At 51.3% G+C, this 18,159-nt stretch overlaps 1 protein-coding gene across 1 annotated transcript in view; it reads right to left on the bottom strand.

The window, feature by feature from the left end:
- Positions 1 to 18,159, bottom strand: part of DNAH2 (dynein axonemal heavy chain 2) — a 115,573-nt gene that overhangs the window by 56,428 nt on the left and 40,986 nt on the right. The window contains 12 exon segments of the mRNA XM_070954337.1: positions 1,507 to 1,644; positions 1,761 to 1,897; positions 5,070 to 5,187; positions 6,048 to 6,266; positions 7,370 to 7,495; positions 9,286 to 9,438; positions 9,553 to 9,680; positions 12,700 to 12,880; positions 14,461 to 14,650; positions 15,430 to 15,533; positions 16,020 to 16,208; positions 17,781 to 17,891. Coding sequence (XP_070810438.1) covers positions 1,507 to 1,644; positions 1,761 to 1,897; positions 5,070 to 5,187; positions 6,048 to 6,266; positions 7,370 to 7,495; positions 9,286 to 9,438; positions 9,553 to 9,680; positions 12,700 to 12,880; positions 14,461 to 14,650; positions 15,430 to 15,533; positions 16,020 to 16,208; positions 17,781 to 17,891 — 1,794 coding nt within the window.

Here is an 18,159-nt window from a genome sequence, read left to right as displayed (position 1 = left end):
GGGTTCCAGCCACCTGGTCTTCGTGCACACATGAAAGAGCAGATGATTGGCGCACATGCGCAGGCCGGAAACCGGAAGCTCAGCTTCCCAGTGCGCCCATGCAAGTGGCTGTCCAATCTTTTCTTTTTTTTTTTTTAAATCTCCGGGGAAGTTGTGGGGAGCACCCACAACATCTGGGGACGAGCGTTCCTTTTGAATCCATTCCTTTCGATGCGTACACCTGTCGCAGGCTGCTTACTCTCTTCTAATCCCTTCCTCTGCAAACGCTCCACTCTAGGAGGTCGGAGGCCAAAAAAAAAAAAAATTACAGGCATGGCTGGCTGAGGAATTCTGGGAGCTGAAGTCCATAAATCTTCAAAGTTGCCAGGATTGGAGACCCCTGCCCTCTTATCATTTCCTGTCTCGTCTTGAAAACCTCCAGTGATGGAGCTCCCACAACTTCTGGTGGCAAGCAGTTCCACTGATTAATTGTTCTCCCTGTCAGGAAATTTCTCCTTAGTTCTAAGTTGCTTCTCTCTTTGATCAGTTTCCACCCGTTGCTTCTTGTCCTGCCCTCAGGTGCTTTGGAGAATAGCTTGACTCCCTCTTCTTTGGGGCAGCCCCTCAAATATAGGAATACGGTTATCATGTCACCCCTGGTTCTTGATCGATAAAAGTAACCGAATGAAACGTTGATTTATCCCACAGAGAGTTGACCGCAACGAGTTAGCCTAGAGACTCCCAAGTTTCTCCTTCCGCGCAATTATTTCTCCTTGAGGTTTTGCTCCTTATCATCTCGAAGACTCCGATCAGCCAACGGGTATCCCCCAAAAATAACTTGAGGAGTTCTTGCTTCCTCTCAAATCACCCCTCTATGATTTTGGGGATTTCTTACCCCACAACGTATAGGGTACATCCTCAGGAGGGAAGAGGCTGTGAGTGAGGAGGTCCACCTATTTTCCAAAACAACAGAAGGCAGGAGAAGAAGCAACGGATGGAAACACATCAAGGAGAGAAGCAACCTGGAACTGAGGAGAAATTTCCTCAAAGCGAGGACAATTCACCAGCGGAACAGCTTGCCACCAGAAGTTGTGGGTGCTTTCAACACTGGAGGCTTTTAAGAAGAGATTGGACGGTCACTTGTCTGAAACGGTAGAGGATCTCCTGCTTGAGCATGGGGTTTGACTAGATGACCTCCGAGGTCCCTTCCAGCTCTATTCTGATTGCATAACCATGGATGACCCCACAATAATCAAGACTGTCTTGGGGAGTGTTTCTCAACCTCGGCAACGTGAAGACGGGTGGACCTCAACTCCCGGAATTCCCTGACAGTAATGCATTCCTTTTGATACGTGCGCGCGTATTCTCTTGCAATCCCTTCCTCTGCAATCTCTCCATTTTAGAGGATACGAGAGAAAAAAAATAATAATACAGGCACGGCTGGCTGGGGAATCCTGGGAGTTGAAGTCCACCCGTTTTACAGTTGCCAAGTCGCCATCCTAAACCCAATCCCGCCCCCTCCACTACCTTTGGACGCTTCTCGATCCAGGATAGGACGTACGGCTTCCAACCCAGGTCGCTGTAGTCGGTGTAAACCATCCCACATCGGGAGACGGTGGCGGGAGAGGCGACCGCCAGGTTCTCCACTTCAAACAACAGCGAAACCTGGAGAAGACATCCCCCCCCCCCGCCGACAATGTCCATCAGATGCGGTGGGAGCCCAGCTCGGCTGCTCAAACGGAGCAGGAGGGGGCACGAGGGTAGTAGGGTCTTTAACTTACCTGCTCGGGCATGGCGATCCTCTCCCCATTGATGAGGGTCAGGACTTTGTTGTCGTCCATGACCGAGTTCATGCTCTCGATCCACAGCGTGTCCACCGGTCCGTCGAAAAGGATCCATTTTTCATCCGGTTTCTCGTCTGCGACGAAGAAGGGAGGCTCGGTCAGAGCCCGTGAGGGACAGGAGAAGACCCCACAACATATCCCACCCACCCATCACCGGTAGTAATTTTTTTTTTGCTACCGGTTCTGTGGGCGTGGCTTGGTGGGCGTGGCAGGGGAAGGATACTGTAAAATCTCCATTCCCACCCCACTCCGGGGGAAGGATACTGCAAAATCCCCATTTGCTCCCGATCAGCTGGGACTCGGGAGGCAGAGAATAGATGCGGGCGGGGCCAGTCAGAATTTTTTACTATCGGTTCTCCAGAACTACTCAAAATTTCCGCTACCGGTTCTCCCGAACCGGTCAGAACCTGCTGAAACCCATCTCTGCCACCCACCCATTTTGGTCTCTTGCATCAGGAAACGGACGCCGGGCATTGTAGCAAGAGAGGGAAGGGCCAAGGGGTGAACTCCTCTCTATCGTTATTATTATTGTTGTTGTTGTTGTTGTTATCTATCATTATCACTATATCATCTCTTTCATATCCCTAGCTGTAGACAAGCCCCTTTGGGGGCCACTCAATGAACCCAAATCTAGGCGCCCATCAACCCAACAACGCCAGAAGAAGCAAAGGTATTTCTCCTAAAGGCATCTTAGACTTGGTTGGTTGGTTGATTAATTAATTAATTCATGGATGGAAACTCATCAAGGAGAGAAGCAACCTGGAACTAAGGAGAAGCTTCCTAACGGCGAGGACAATTAACCAGTGGAACAGCCTGCCACCGGAAGTCGCAAAGGCTCCAACACTGGAAGTTTTCAAGAAGAGCTTGGACAGCCATTTACCTGAAATGGTATAGGATGGGGATGGCCAACCTTTTTGCCGTCACGTGCCAACAACGGGGGGAGCGCGAGGGGGAGGGGGTCGGGTGCATGCCCACACCCATAATTCAATGCGCCCCACGCATGCGGGCGCGACCTCCCCCGCTCACCCCGCTTTTGGCACGCAATGGCATGGTGGGGTCGATAGGCCCATTTTTCGTCCTCCCAAGGCTCCAGAGGCTTCCTTGGAGCCTGGGGAGGGCAAAAACAGCCTTCCCCACCACTCCGGAGGCCTTTCGGAGGCTGGAAACAGCCCGTTTCCTGACTTCCGGTGAGCCCGGAAGGCCTGAAAATCAGCTGGCCATGCGCACTTCGTGCTTGCACTGAGCTAGGGCAATGCTCGCGTGCCACATAGATATGGCTCCACGTGCCAGCTGTTCTATTCTATTCTATTCTATTCTATTCTATTCTATTCTATTCTATTCTATTCTATTCTATTCTATTCTATTCTATTCTATTTCCATTCCATTCCATTCCATTCCGTATTTTCTATCACTATTCTGTTCTGTTCTGTTCTATTCTATTCTATTCTATTCCATTCCATTCCATTCCATTTCCATTTCCATTTCCTATTCTATTCTATTCTATTCTATTCTATTCCATTCCATTCCATTTCCATTTCCATTTCCTATTCTATTCTATTCTATTCTATTCTATTCCATTCCATCCCATTCCGTATTTTCTATCACTATTCTATTCTATTCTATTCTATTCTATTCTATTCTATTCCCATTCCATTCCATTCCATTCCATTCCATTCCATTCCGTATTTTCTATCACTATTCTGTTCTGTTCTGTTCTGTTCTGTTCTGTTTTTCTATTCTATTCTATTCTATTCTATTCTATTCTATTCTATTCTATTCCATTCCATCCCATCCCATCCCATCCCATCCCATTCCGTATTTTCTATCACTATTCTATTCTATTCTATTCTATTCTATTCTATTCTATTCTATTCTATTCTATTCTATTCTATTCTATTCTATTCTATTCTATTCAACTCTATTCTATTCTATTCTATTCCATTCCATTCCATTCCGTATTTTCTATTCTATTCTATTCTGTTCTGTTCTGTTCTGTTCTGTTCTGTTCCGTTCCGTTCCGTTCCGCTCCATTCTATTTCTATTTCTATTATTTCTATTTCTATTTCTATTATTTCTATTTCTATTTCTATTTCTATAAGGCAGGACAAGAAGCAACGGGTGGAAACTAACCAAGGAGAGAAGCAACCTGGAACTACGGAGAAACTTCCCAACAGTAGGACAATTAACCAGTGGAACAGCTTGCCACCAGAAATTGTGGGTGCTCCACCCCTGGGGACTAGACGGTCACTTATCTGAAATGGTAGACTCTAGGGTCTCCTGCTTGAGCAAAAGGTTGGACTAGAAGACCTCCAAAGGTCCCTTCCAACTCTGTTTTTTTCTGATTGATTCAATTGATATACCACCCGTCTCGCTGTTGAAACGGGTGTTTCAAAGACTAAATAGACTATTTAAACTACTTAAACTATGTTTCAAAGACTAAACGGCTTAATAAACTTTCTTAACAGATGGTGGGTATGCAGTAAGCGTAATATATCTTGACTTCAGCAAAGTGAGGGGAAAAAAAGAGAGCTGGCTGGGGAATTCTGGGAATTGAAGTCCACAGGTCTTAAAACAGGGGTCTCCAACCTTGGCAACTTTAAGACTTGTGGACTTCAACTCCCAGAATTCCCCAGCCCAGCCACGTAGGATAACTTTCTTAATAGATGGAGGGTATACAGTAAGCGTAATATATCTTGATATTCAGCAAAGTGAAACAAAAGAGCTGGCTGGGGAATTCTGGGAGTTGAAGTCCACGAGTCTTAAATCAGGGGTCTCCAACCTTGGAAGCTTGAAGACCTGTGGACTTCAACTCCCAGAATTCCCCAGCCGGCCACATAGGGTAACTTTCTTAATAGATGGTAGGTATGCAGTAAGCATAATATATCTTGACTTCAGCAAAGTGAGGGGAAAAAAAGAGCTGGCTGGGGAATTCTGGGAGTTGAAGTCCACGGGTCTTAAAGTTGCCAAGGTTGGGGACTCCTGTTCTAGAGGGTGGGGGGTGGGGGCCACACCAAAAAGGCCCTTCTCCTTGGACCCCGCCAGGTGAAATTCACTGGCAGACGGGGCCCGTATAAGGCCTCTTCTTGTTGGAGCGAGCGGGACGGACCCCTCTGGGCTTTCTCTGCCCATAAGTCTGGTGTGTGTGTGTGGGGGGGGGGGGGTTTCCACTACATGGGGTGAGCCCCCTCCCGGTCAAAGAGAAATGTGCCAGCAACAAAGAGCAGGTGTGTGTGTACACTTCTGTACCTGCGCAGGCCGTCCGCATAACGCTGGAGAGAATACCGTCCGTCCACTCATTGGTGCTGAGGTTGTACTCTCCGTACAGCTCGCCCAGGGACACCGCCTTGGGGTTCAGGGGATAGTCCTGGGGGGGAGGGAGGAGAGGAGGAGGAGAAGGAAGCTCAGAAGCATGCAACAGAGGCCAGGCCAGACCAGGCCAGGCAGAGCCCCTCCCCACCCCCTCCTAGTTCCTCCTCTGCAATTCATGGCCCCTCTGTTGGGCAGGGGGACCCAGGCCGCCCCCTCTCCCCTCTCCCCCCTTCCCCTCACAGGAACCATTTTTCTGTGGCTCTCACACGAAGGAACGAATGGGGCCCACAGACGCTCCTGGCCAAGTGGAGAAAAGGAAAGGGAGGGAGGGAGAAAGGGAGAGGGGAAAAAAGGGATGGGTGGATGGATAGGTGGGAGAGAAGTAGGGAAGTAGGGAGGGAGAAAAGGAGGGAGGAGAGAGAGGGAGGGAGGGAGGGAGAGGATGAAATAATGGATGGATGGATGGGAGGGAAGGAGGGAGGGAGGGAGGGAGGAAGAAAGGGAGGAGAGGGAGGGAGGAAGAGAGAGGGAAAGGAGAAAGAAGGGATGGAATGATGGATGGAAGGCAGGACGAGAGGGAGGGAGAGAAAGGGAGGAGAGAGAGGGAGGAAGAGAGGGAGGAAGGGAGAGGATGGAATAATGGATGGATGGGAGGGAGATAGGGAGGGAGGAAGAAAGGGAGGAGAGAAGGAGGGAAGGAGGGAAGGAAGGAAGGAAGGAGCAAGAGAGGATGTGGGGAAAGGATGGATAGATGGATGGAAGGCAGGACGAGAGGGAGGGAGGAAAGGAGAGGGAGAAAAAGGGAGGAGAGAGAGGGAGGAGGGGAGAGGATGGATGGATGGATGGGAGGGGAGGGGAGGGGAGGGGAAGGGGCGCTGAGCTCTCTGCCCACCCCCCCCCCAGCCACTCACTCACCCGGACCAGGTTGAAGCCGGGGTCTCCGCTCCTGTGGAGGCTGCAGAGGGTGGCCTGCAGGGCCTTCCAGGTGATGGTTTTGCCGCTGCCGGTGTTGCCCACGATCATGGAGGAGTGGCGGGAGTTCTTGGTCTCAAAGAGCTGGATGACCTTCATGATGGTGAAGGGGATGACCTGCAGCCCCAGCTCCCTCAGCTCCCCCTCCAGCACTTCCTTCAGCTGTTGGGGAAGGGAGGGAAGAGATGGAAGGGAGAGAGGGAGAGAGGGAGAGAAAGAGAGAAGGAAAGAAAGGAAGAAGGAAAGAAAGAAAGAAAGAAAGAAAGAAAGAAAGAGGAAGGAAGGAAGGAAGATAGATAGATAGATAGATAGATAGATAGATAGATAGATAGATAGATAGATAGATAGATAGGAAAGAGGAAGGAAGAAGACAGAAAAAAGAAAAAGAAAGAAAGAAAGAAAGAGGGAGGAGATAGAAAAAAGGAACGGAAGGAAGGAAGGAAAGAAAAAAGGAAGGAAAGAAAGGAGGGAGGGAGGGAGGAGGAAGAAAGGAGACAGAAATGAGGAAGGGAGGAAAGAAGAAGATAAAAAAGAGGAAGGAAAGAAGGAAGGAAGGAGGGAGGGAGAGAGGGAGATAGAAAAGAGGAATGAAAGAAGGAAGGGAGGGAGAGACAAAGGAAGGAAGGAGATACAAAAGATGAATGAAAGAAAGGAGGGAGGGAGGAAAAGGAAGGAGACAGAAATGAGGATGGAAGGATGGAAGAAGATAGAAAAGAGGAATGAAAGAAGGGGGGGAGGAAGGAGGGAAGGAAGAAAAGAAGGGAGGGGGAAGGAGATAGAAAAGCCAAATGAAAGAAAGGAGGGAGGGAGGAGAAAGGAAGGAAGGAGACAGAAATGAGGAAGGAAGGAAGAAGATAGAAAAGAGGAATGAAAGAAGGGAGGGAGGAAGGAGGGAAGGAAGAAAGGAAGGGAGGGGGAAGGAGATACAAGAGCAGAATGAAAGAAAGCAGGGAGGGAGGAAGGAAGGAAGGAGACAGAAATGAAGATGGAAGGATGGAAGAAGATAGAAAAGAGGAAGGAAAGAAGGGAAGGAAGGAAGGAAGGAGGGAAGGAAGGAAGGAAGGAAGGAAGGAAGGAAGGAAGGAAGGAAGGAAGGAAGGAAAGAAGGAATTGTGTCTCTGAGCCTGGCAGCCCTTCCCATCCCTCGCAGAAGACGTCCAGAGGTCCCAGGGAGGCCCTGCATAGCTCCCTCTCCCCTCTCTGGACACCCCAGCCTCTTCCCCGGAGGAGGGCAGAGGGCCAGGCCCAGGGGGATGGCAGCTGACCTTGCCGTAGTCAATGACGGGGCACTCGATGCCCGGGAAGAGGTCCTGGGTGATGGCGTTGAAGAGCGGGACGTCCCCGGAGGTCAGCTTGGCGATGTTCATGTCCTTCATGGCCATGAGGAGGATCTGCAACCCCCGGAAGGGAAGAGTCAAGAGCCCAGTCCTCACCAAGGAGATGCTCCGTCCTCCAGGCCAGGGTTGCCCCAATTTCAAAAATCTAACTGGACTTTTTCTTTGAAAACATTTCCCTTCTCAGCCCCAGAAGCTTCCTCGGTTCTAACTGAAGGTCCCCACCAAGAAGAGAGGAGAGGAGAGCAGAAGCCCCTGGATGGAGGAGACCTTCCCTCTGGGGGCTCAGCAGCCCCCTCGCCCGCCCGGAAGACCCATTACAGGCAGTCCTCGACTTACGACCGTTCGTTTAGTGATCGTTCGAAGCCGCAACGGCGCTGAAAACCGTCACGTATGAACATTTCTCACATTTACGGCCGTTGCAGCAAAACCGTCACTTATGAACATTTCTCACATTTATGACCGTTGCAGCATTCGAACGCGGGATCAAAATTCAGACGCTCGACCGTGAGCAAAGTAATGGGGAAGACAGATTGACTTACTTAACGACCGTGGGACTAAATGAACAACAGCAGTGATTTGCTTAATAAGGGTGGGAAGGAAGGAAGGAAAGAAGGAAAAAGAGTGAGGAAGGGAGGAAGAAAGGAGATATAAGGAAGGAAGGAACAGAGGGAGGGAAGGAGCAAAGGAAGGAGGGACGGAGGAAGGAAAGATAGAGGGAGAGAGGGAAGAAAGGAAGAAATGAGGAAGGAAGGAAAGAGGAAGGAAGGAAGGGAGAGAGAGGGAGGGAAGGGAGGGAGGGAGGAAGGGGAAGAGAGGAAGGGAAAGGAGGAGAGGAAGGAAGGAACAGAGGGAGTGAAGGAGGGAGAGAGGAAGGGAAGGGAGAGAGGAAGGGAAGGGAGAAAGGAAGGAATCAGGGAGGAAGGGAAAGAGGAAGGAAGGAAGAAAGGAGAGAGAGAAAGGAGAGAGAAAAGGAAGGAAAGAAGGAAAGAAGGAAAAAGAGTGAGGAAGGGAGGAAGGAAGGAGATATAAGGAAGGAAGGAACAGAGGGAGGGAAGGAGGGAGGGAAGGAGCAAAGGAAGGAGGGACGGAGGAAGGAAAGATAGAGGGAGAGAGGGAAGAAAGGAAGAAATGAGGAAGGAAGGAAAGAGGAAGGAAGGAAGGGAGAGAGAGAGAGGGAGGGAAGGGAGGGAGGGAGGAAGGGGAAGAGAGGAAGGGAAAGGAGGAGAGGAAGGAAGGAACAGAGGGAATGAAGGAGGGAGAGAGGAAAGGAAAGGAGAGAGGAAGGGAAGGGAGAAAGGAAGGAATCAGGGAGGATGGGAAAGAGGAAGGAAGGAAGAAAGGAGAGAGAGAAAGGAGAGAGAAAAGGAAGGAAAGAAGGAAAAAGAGTGAGGAAGGGAGGAAGAAAGGAGATATAAGGAAGGAAGGAACAGAGGGAGGGAAGGAGGGAGGGAAGGAGCAAAGGAAGAAGGGACGGAGGAAGGAAAGATAGAGGGAGAGAGGGAAGAAAGGAAGGAATCAGGGAGGAAGGGAAAGAGGAAGGAAGGAAAGAAGGAAGGCAGGAAAGAAAGAAAGAGGGAGGGAGAAAAGGAAGAGAAGAGGGAGGGAGGAAGGGCGAGAGGAAGAAAGGAAGTAGACAGAAAAGTAGAAGGAAGGAACATCATAAAATGCTCCCAAAGGAAAGCCATAAAACGGGACAAAACTCCTTTAGCAAATACGTAGGAAACCTTGCCCTCCCTTGTGGTCGTAAGTCGAGGACTTCCTGCAGCCGCCTCAGAGAGCTCCACAAGACCCCTCTGCCTCCCACCACCACCCCTCGCAGCAAACCCCCCCCCCTTCAAGCCCACCTCTTCATCCGAGAGGTCCGGCCGCACCCGGCGCTTCTTCCCGGCGTAACGCAGGAGGGAAGTGAGGGCCCGCAGGCCGAAGTCGTAGTGGTCCTGCTTGGAGAGCTGTTGCACGGCCAGGGAGTAGAGGGTGTAGACCTTCTTGGCCAAGATCTGGGGGTGGGGGGGGGGAAGAGAAGCTGGAGAAGATCTACCCCGGGGTTGGAGCCTCGGCCTCCCGCCACCCCCCAACCCCCCCCCCCAGCCGCCCCACCACCAGATGGATACCTTACAGTTGTTGAAGCCTTCTCCGAAAAGGATGATCTCGGCGATGAGGGTGGAATCCGGGACCACCATGGAGATGGGACGAAACATGGACTTCAGGTTGTCCGGCAATTCCGTGCGCCCGGCGTAGCCTGCCGAACCATCCCGGGGAAGAGGAGGTCAGAAGAGGGGGGCAGGGGGGCAGCCGTAGGTAGGTTGTCTACAAGCTGGGCCACTTTCAGAGGGGTGGACTACAACTCCCAGAATCCCCCAGCCAGCATGTAGAATATAGATACAGCTTTGGCCCCTTTAGGATGGATGGACTTCAATTCCCAGCGTCCCCCAGTCAGCATGTGGGATATAGATACAGCTTTGGTCACTTTCAGAGGGGTGGACTACAAATCCCAGCATCCCCCAGCCAGCATGTGGGATATAGATACAGCTTTGGCCCCTTTAGGATGGATGGACTTCAATTCCCAGAATTCCCCAGTCAGCATGTGAGATATGGATACAGCTTTGGCCCCTTTAAGATGGGTGGACTACAAATCCCAGCATCCCCCAGTCAGCATGTGAGATATAGATACAGCTTTGGTCACTTTAACATGGGTGGACTTCAATTCCCAGAATTCCTGAGCCAACATGGGGAATTTGGGCCCTTTCATGACTTGGGGACTTCAACTCCCAGAATTTCCGAGCCAACATGGGCAATTTGGGCCCTTTCATGCCTTGGGGACTTCAACTCCCAGAATTCCTGAGCCAACATGGGGAATTTGGGCCCTTTCATGACTTGGGGACTTCAACTCCCAGAATTCCTGAGCCAACATGGGCAATTTGGGCCCTCTCATGACTTGGGGACTTCAACTCCCAGAATTCCTGAGCCAACATGGGGAATTTGGGCCCCTTTATGACTTGGGGACTTCAACTCCCAGAATTCCTGAGCCAACATGGGCAATTTGGGCCCTTTCATGACTTGGGGACTTCAATTCCCAGAATTCCTCAGCCGGACTTCAACTCCCAGAATTCCTGAGCCAACATGGGGAATTTGGGCCCTTTCATGACTTGGGGACTTCAACTCCCAGAATTCCTGAGCCAACATGGGCAATTTGGGCCCTTTCATGCCTTGGGGACTTCAACTCCCAGAATTTCCGAGCCAACATGGGCAATTTGGGCCCTTTCATGCCTTGGGGACTTCAACTCCCAGAATTCCTGAGCCAACATGGGGAATTTGGGCCCTTTCATGACTTGGGGACTTCAACTCCCAGAATTCCTGAGCCAACATGGGCAATTTGGGCCCTCTCATGACTTGGGGACTTCAACTCCCAGAATTCCTGAGCCAACATGGGGAATTTGGGCCCCTTTATGACTTGGGGACTTCAACTCCCAGAATTCCTGAGCCAACATGGGGAATTTGGGCCCTTTCATGACTTGGGGACTTCAACTCCCAGAATTCCTGAGCCAACATGGGCAATTTGGGCCCTCTCATGACTTGGGGACTTCAACTCCCAGAATTCCTGAGCCAACATGGGGAATTTGGGCCCCTTTATGACTTGGGGACTTCAACTCCCAGAATTCCTGAGCCAACATGGGGAATTTGGGCCCTTTCATGACTTGGGGACTTCAACTCCCAGAATTCCTGAGCCAACATGGGCAATTTGGGCCCTCTCATGACTTGGGGACTTCAACTCCCAGAATTCCTGAGCCAACATGGGGAATTTGGGCCCCTTTATGACTTGGGGACTTCAACTCCCAGAATTCCTGAGCCAACATGGGGAATTTGGGCCCTCTCATGCCCTGGGGACTTCAACTCCCAGAATTCCTGAGCCAACATGGGGAATTTGGGCCCTTTCATGCCTTGGGGACTTCAACTCCCAGAATTCCTGAGCCAACATGGGGAATTTGGGCCCTTTCATGACTTGGGGACTTCAACTCCCAGAATTCCTGAGCCAACATGGGGAATTTGGGCCCCTTTATGACTTGGGGACTTCAACTCCCAGAATTCCTGAGCCAACATGGGGAATTTGGGCCCTTTCATGACTTGGGGACTTCAACTCCCAGAATTCCTGAGCCAACATGGGCAATTTGGGCCCTTTCATGACTTGGGGACTTCAACTCCCAGAATTCCTGAGCCAACATGGGGAATTTGGGCCCTTTCATGACTTGGGGACTTCAACTCCCAGAATTCCCGAGCCAACATGGGGAATTTGGGCCCTTTCATGACTTGGGGACTTCAACTCCCAGAATTCCCGAGCCAACATGGGGAATTTGGGCCCTTTCATGACTCGGGGACTTCAACTCCCAGAATTCCTGAGCCAACATGGGGAATTTGGGCCCTTTCATGACTCGGGGACTTCAACTCCCAGAATTCCTGAGCCAACATGGGGAATTTGGGCCCTTTCATGACTCGGGGACTTCAACTCCCAGAATTCCTGAGCCAACATGGGGAATTTGGGCCCTTTCATGACTCGGGGACTTCAACTCCCAGAATTCCTGAGCCAACATGGGCAATTTGGGCCCTTTCATGACTCGGGGACTTCAATTCCCAGAATTCCTGAGCCAACATGGGCAATTTGGGCCCTTTCATGACTTGGGGACTTCAACTCCCAGAATTCCCGAGCCAACATGGGGAATTTGGGCCCTTTCATGACTTGGGGACTTCAACTCCCAGAATTCCTGAGTCAACATGGGCAATTTGGGCCCTTTCATGACTTGGGGACTTCAACTCCCAGAATTCCTCAGCCAACATGGGGCCCTTTGTCCCTTTGAATCATGCTGGCTCAGGAATTCTGGAAGTTGAAGTCCACGAGTCATAAAAGGGCCCAAATTCCCCACCCCGGCCTGAGGTAGTCACTTCCGGTGGTCCTGCTCCATGCAGGCCCAGAGGCATCCCTCCCGCCCCGTGTCTTCCTGTCTGGGGGAATTCTGGGAGTTGAAGTCCACCCCTGTTAAATTTGCCGCCATTAAAGCCATTCCTATGTTTCTCTTAGAATTTCCAGTGGTGGGAATCGAAGCCGGTCAGATCCTGCAACATCTGGAAGGACCACGATGTAGGACCATGATATCTCCAAAACCATGGAGAGGGAGAACCTAAATTCTAGGTTTTGCCCCCCACCCCACCCCAAACCCCTCCAGTTCCTCCCCACCTCACCCCCAAGAGATCCTACCAGGTCCCACCTGGGTTCATGGTGATGAAGATGCCACAAGACCACACCAGGTTGATCTCGTGGCCTTCGAAGGTGAACCGGGTCATGTTGGCCGCCAGGGCGGACAGGATGGAGAGGATTTGCTGGGCCACCACCGAGAGGACCTCAATGTTGATGCGGTTGAATTCGTCAAAGCACCCCCAGGCTCCCGTCTGTGGGGGGCGGACAAAGCAACGGGGGTCAGCCAGGAGTTTTTTTCCCCCACCCAGGATCAACCAGAGTCTTCAAACATGGCCGCTTTAAGACTTGTGGACTTCAACTCCCAGAATCCCCCAGTCAGCCATCTTGACTGGGGGATTCTGGGAGTCGAAGTCCATGCAATTTAAAAGATATATAGATTGAAAAACGCTGTTCTAGGAGAGGGATTCTCCAACCTTGGCCCCTTATGGACTTCAACTCCCAGAATCCCCCAGTCAGCCATCTTGACTGGGGGATTCCGGGAGTCGAAGTCCATGCAATTTAAAAGATATATAGATTGAAAAACGCTGTTCTAGGAGAGGGATTCTCCAACTTTGGCCCCTTATGGACTTCAACTCCCAGAATCCCCCAGTCAGCCATCTTGAGTGGGGAATTCTGGGAGTTGAAGTCCGTACGTCTTAAAAGCTGCCTAGATTGAAAAACGCTGTTCTAGGAGAGGGATTCCCCAAACTTGGCCACTTAAAGACTTGTAGACTACAACTCCCAGAATCCCCCAGCCAGCCATTTTGACTGGGGGATTCTGGGAGTCGAAGTCCATACATTTTAAAAGCTGCCTAGATTGAAAAAGTTTGTTCTAGGACAGGGACCTCCATCCCTAGGGGGATTCTGGAATTCCCAGAATCCCCCCAGCCAGCCTAGGGGAAATGAGGCGATAACAAGGCTTTCAAGTTCTCAGCTCTCAAAAAAGTGACTTAGGACCTGTTTTCAGACTTACGACCGTCTCAGCCTCGCTTGTGGTCACGGGATCAAAATTGGCAACCAACTCGTATTTATGACGGTCGCAGCGTCTCCTGACGAGCACAGTCAACGGGGAAGCCGGATTCGCTCAAGATTTGTATGACCTACTTAACAACGGCTGCGGTTCACTTAACGACGGTGGCAAGAAAGGCCGTAAAAGGAGGCAAAATTCACTGAACAACTGACTCGCTTAGCAACAAAAATGTAAATTAAGGACTACCTACATTTCGATTACTGTTAAATCTGTGCAAATTATTGGACAACGGAATTGGCTTGCTATACAGTAGACTCAGGTAGTCCTCGACTTACAACAGTTCGTTTAGTGACCGTTAGAAGTTTACAACGGCCCTGAAAAAAAGTGACTTGGGGCCATTTTTCACACTTATGACCGTTGCACCCGATCAAAATTTGGACGCTTGGCCACTGATTCGTATTTATGACGGTCGCAGTGTCCCGGGGAAGTCACACCCTTCTGACCAGCAAAGACAACGAGGGAAGCCCGATTCGCTTCACGACGGTGCCGCTAACTTAAAAAGTTGATAGATCCATCAAATCAAACGAGTTTTGCTCCACATTTCCGGATACCGTTGTTAAGTGAATCGACCGCAGGGATGCGCTTAACAGCGGTATCCGGAAAGGACGTAACGTGGAACAAAACTCGTTTGATTTGATTTATCCAATTTATCGGCCGCCCATCTGACCACCGGGTGACGACACTCAGCCGGTGCGACAGCGCAGGAAATTCGGGGCTCAATTGCAGTCGTTAAGTCGAGGACTGCCCTGTAAAGAGGCTCACCTGGGCGAGTCCGGAGTACATGCGCCCCATGGACTTGTAGTCCAGGCCCTCCGAGCAGTTCACCACGATCACGTACATGCCGAGGGCCTTGCCCAGATCCTTCACGGTCTCCGTCTTGCCGGTGCCCGCGGGGCCCTTCGGGGACCCTCCTCGGTGGAGATGGAGGGCCGTGGTCAGCGTCATGTAGCACCTGAGGAGGGAAGATCACAGGTACTCAATGACCCAGCTGTCTTGTCTTTCCCCGGAGGCTGTCCTCGAGTTACAACCGTTCATTTAGTGACCATAATTAGAGTGGTACGGTGGGTCTACAGGTGGAGGCCTCTTCTCACAATCCTCTGCCTAGGATCAAACTCACAACCAGGAGTCTGTGAAGTTTGATCCTAGGTAGAGGCAGATACTTTTCTCTCTGGGCCCATTGGGAATATATCTGCCGAACAAAACTCCGCATTGGTGACAAGAAGGGCATCCGGCCAGTAAAACACTCAGCTCCGTTCAGTTGCCCCAACTCTAGCCTGCAAGGGATTACGGGCTCGTTAAAGATGACTTAACGACCATGGCGGTATCCCCATGGTGGTCACGGGATCAAAATTCAAGCACTCGGCCACCGACTCGCATTTATGACGGTCACAGCGTCCCAGGGTCGCGTGATTCCTATTTGTGACCTTCCAACGTGTGACTCGCTTAAAAACTGCAGGGATTCACTTAGCCACTGTGGCAAGGAAAGGTTGGGAAATGGGGTGAAACTTCCTTAACCAATGTCTCACTTAGCGACAGAAATTGAAGGCCCAGTTGTGGTCGTAAATCGAGGACTACCTGTACTCCCAGCCAGCAAAAGCCTGCAAACTCTGCCCCGCAAGAGGCAATCTGGGCAGGCTCTGACAATCCCACATTCCCGTCCTCCCACCTTCACGGGGGATCCGAAAGCCCCCAATTCAAGCCCCTCCCCTCTACCCCGCCCCCGCAGGGCACCTGTCAGTCAGAGGGGTGATGACCAGTCGCCCGGAGTTCCCCAGATACTCGTAGCCGTAAGCGAACTGAGTGTTGGTCTGCCGGATCACGCAATCGTCCAAATCCTGCAAAGAGAGAAAGGTTGGGGGGTTTCCTCGCAAACATTTCATGACCCAACTAGGGAACGTCATCAGTGCTGCAGGAGAACGGAGTCTGCAGAGAGGAGGAGGAGGAGGAGAACTGTGGGGTCCTTGGTGCTCTCTGAACTTGCTTATTTTCTTGCAAGACGTCTCGTGACCCATCTAGCTAACGTCATCAGTGCTAGCGCATTGATGGAATGCACCGAGAAAGTCCCGGAATGTCCACATGTGTGTGTGTGTGAGCTTCCTACCAGCTGAGCAGCATCCACGTCACCTGTGGGTCATCTGTGTTTCTACACATGTCCAGTAGGGGGCAGCAACACCCAAGGCTGAAGGTAAGCTTCCAGCATTCCACCGTGAAGCCCGTTCTCTCCAGCAGGTGGCAGCAGAGGGACGGGTGGCATCGCACGCCTATGCGTGAGTGTGTGTGCGCGCGCGCGCGCGCGAGCACCTGCTCCCCCTCCTCCTCACCTTCTCCCAGTAGAGGCGAAGCTGGCTCAACCACTCGAAGGACGTCACATCCAACATGCCGCTCTTGTAAAGCTTCTCGATGACGTCCCGGGCGTGGACTTCCACCGTCACCAGCGCCACGATCTTCAGGCGCATGATTTTGGTCAGGCTGCCCCGGATGGCCTCCGAGTATTTGTTGAGCATGGAGATCTGATCCCCGCCCGGCCACACGCGAACACAACACACACAAAAACACACACACACAAAAAAGGAAAGAAGTTTGTCTCCAGGGCTGCGGGGAGCTTCCAAGTCCAGCTGCAGTCTATCTTAACAATTCTGGATGTAGAGGGAAACCGGCTTAGGGGGAGGATGCTGTACCCCCACCCTCGCTTGCGAGAAGGACATTATGTAGATCCCGCAAAGACGACGTAGCCCAGCAGTAGATACGGGGAGTCCTCGACTTACGACTGCACATTTCCGTTGCTAAACGAGACAGTCGCTAAGTGACGTTTTGCCCCATTTTACCGTTTTTCTTGCCGCAGTCGATAAGTGAGTCACGCGGTTAAGTGAATCTGGCTTCCACATTGACTTCCCCTTCTGGCAAGCAAAAGTCAAGGAGAAATCCAGACTCACTTAACCACTGTAGCCAGAAAGGTCGTAAAACGGGGAAAAGATTCATTTAACAACGGTCTGATTTAGCAACATAAATTTTGGGCTCAATGGTCATAAATCGAGGATTACCTGTGGTTTAGGCCTTCTTTCGCATTCTGGCCTCTCCTGATAACAATGCGCACGCAAAACATTTCCGCACTTGGCAAGAAAGTGGATTATAGGTAGTGCTCAACTTACGACCACAGTTCAACCCAAAATTCCCACTGCTGAGCAGGACAGTTGTTAAGCGAGGTCTGCCCCCATTTTACCACTTTTCCTGCCACCGTTGTTAAGTGAATCGCTGCAGTCGATAAGCGAGTCACGCCCTTTTGAAATGAATCTGGCTCCTCTGACTTCCCGACGTGACCCTGGGGGATACTGCAACCGTCATAAATACGAGTCACTTGCCAAGCGTCCGAATTTTGACCCCCCCTGACCATTGGGGATGCTGCCACGGTCGTAAGTGTGAAAAATGGTCCTCAGTCACTCTTTTCAGTGCCATCGTAATTTTGAACGGTCACTAAATCACTAAATTAACGACCCCATAATCCCCTGCGGGGTAGAGTCTGTTCAACTGAATGGAGCTGAGTGTTTTACTGGCCGGATGCCTTTCTTGTCGCCAGTACGGAGTTTTGTTCGGCAGATATATTCTCATTGCGCCGAGAGAGAAATATCTACCTCTACCTAGGATCGAACTCACAGCCTCCTGATTGTGAGGCGAGAATTCCACCTCTAGATCACTGCACCACTCAGCATTTAGGCTTAAATCATCATACTCTTTTAACGACCCCATAATCCCTTGCGGGGTGGAGTCTGTTCAACTGAACGGAGCTGAGTGTTTTACTGGCCGGATGCCTTTCTTATCACCAGTGCGGAGTTTTGTTCGGCAGATATATTCTCATTGCGCCGAGAGAGAAATATCTACCTCTACCTAGGATCGAACTCACAGCCCGCTGATTGTGAGGCGAGAGCTCCGCCTCTAGGCCACCACACCACGCTTTGAACGGTCACGAAATGAACCGTTGTAAGTTGAGGACTACTTGTACTGTCTGGCCGGTCGGGGCTGCTATGGACCCGCCGAAGGGCAAAGGGGTGTGTGCAGGACGGCGAGAGTCCCAGGGACATCCTCACCTGCTTCTTCTTCATCGCTTTGAGGTACTTCTTGTCACCGCGTTCCTTACAGGTGGCCAAGCATTTACTGACGTCGGTCGTCCATTGGATCTGGCTTGCGGTGATCACCATCTGGTGGGGGAGGGGGGGAAGGAAAAATCGGCTCATTTGGGGAGGGGGAGTCAAGGGGGAAGGAGACCCACCTCCCTGTTCCTCAGCTTGATCTGGGGTGCTGAAGGAAAGGAAATCTCCACTCAAGGGTGGGAAGGCCAACATTTTAAGAAGGTCCCACGGGGAACATCTGGTAAAGTGGGGTTAGATTCCGGTTACAGCTATGGGGGGAGACTCCGGTTACAGCTATGGAGGGGGGGAGTCCATCCCATAAGGATCCCTCCCTCTC

This window comes from Pituophis catenifer, unplaced genomic scaffold, assembly GCF_029215685.1.
Source record: "Pituophis catenifer annectens isolate HBS135680 unplaced genomic scaffold, rPitCat1.0.hap2 SCAF_15, whole genome shotgun sequence".
NCBI lineage: Eukaryota > Metazoa > Chordata > Lepidosauria > Squamata > Colubridae > Pituophis > Pituophis catenifer.
The sequence above is the reverse complement of the archived record's forward strand: the minus strand, read 5'-3'. Positions and strand labels throughout refer to the sequence as shown.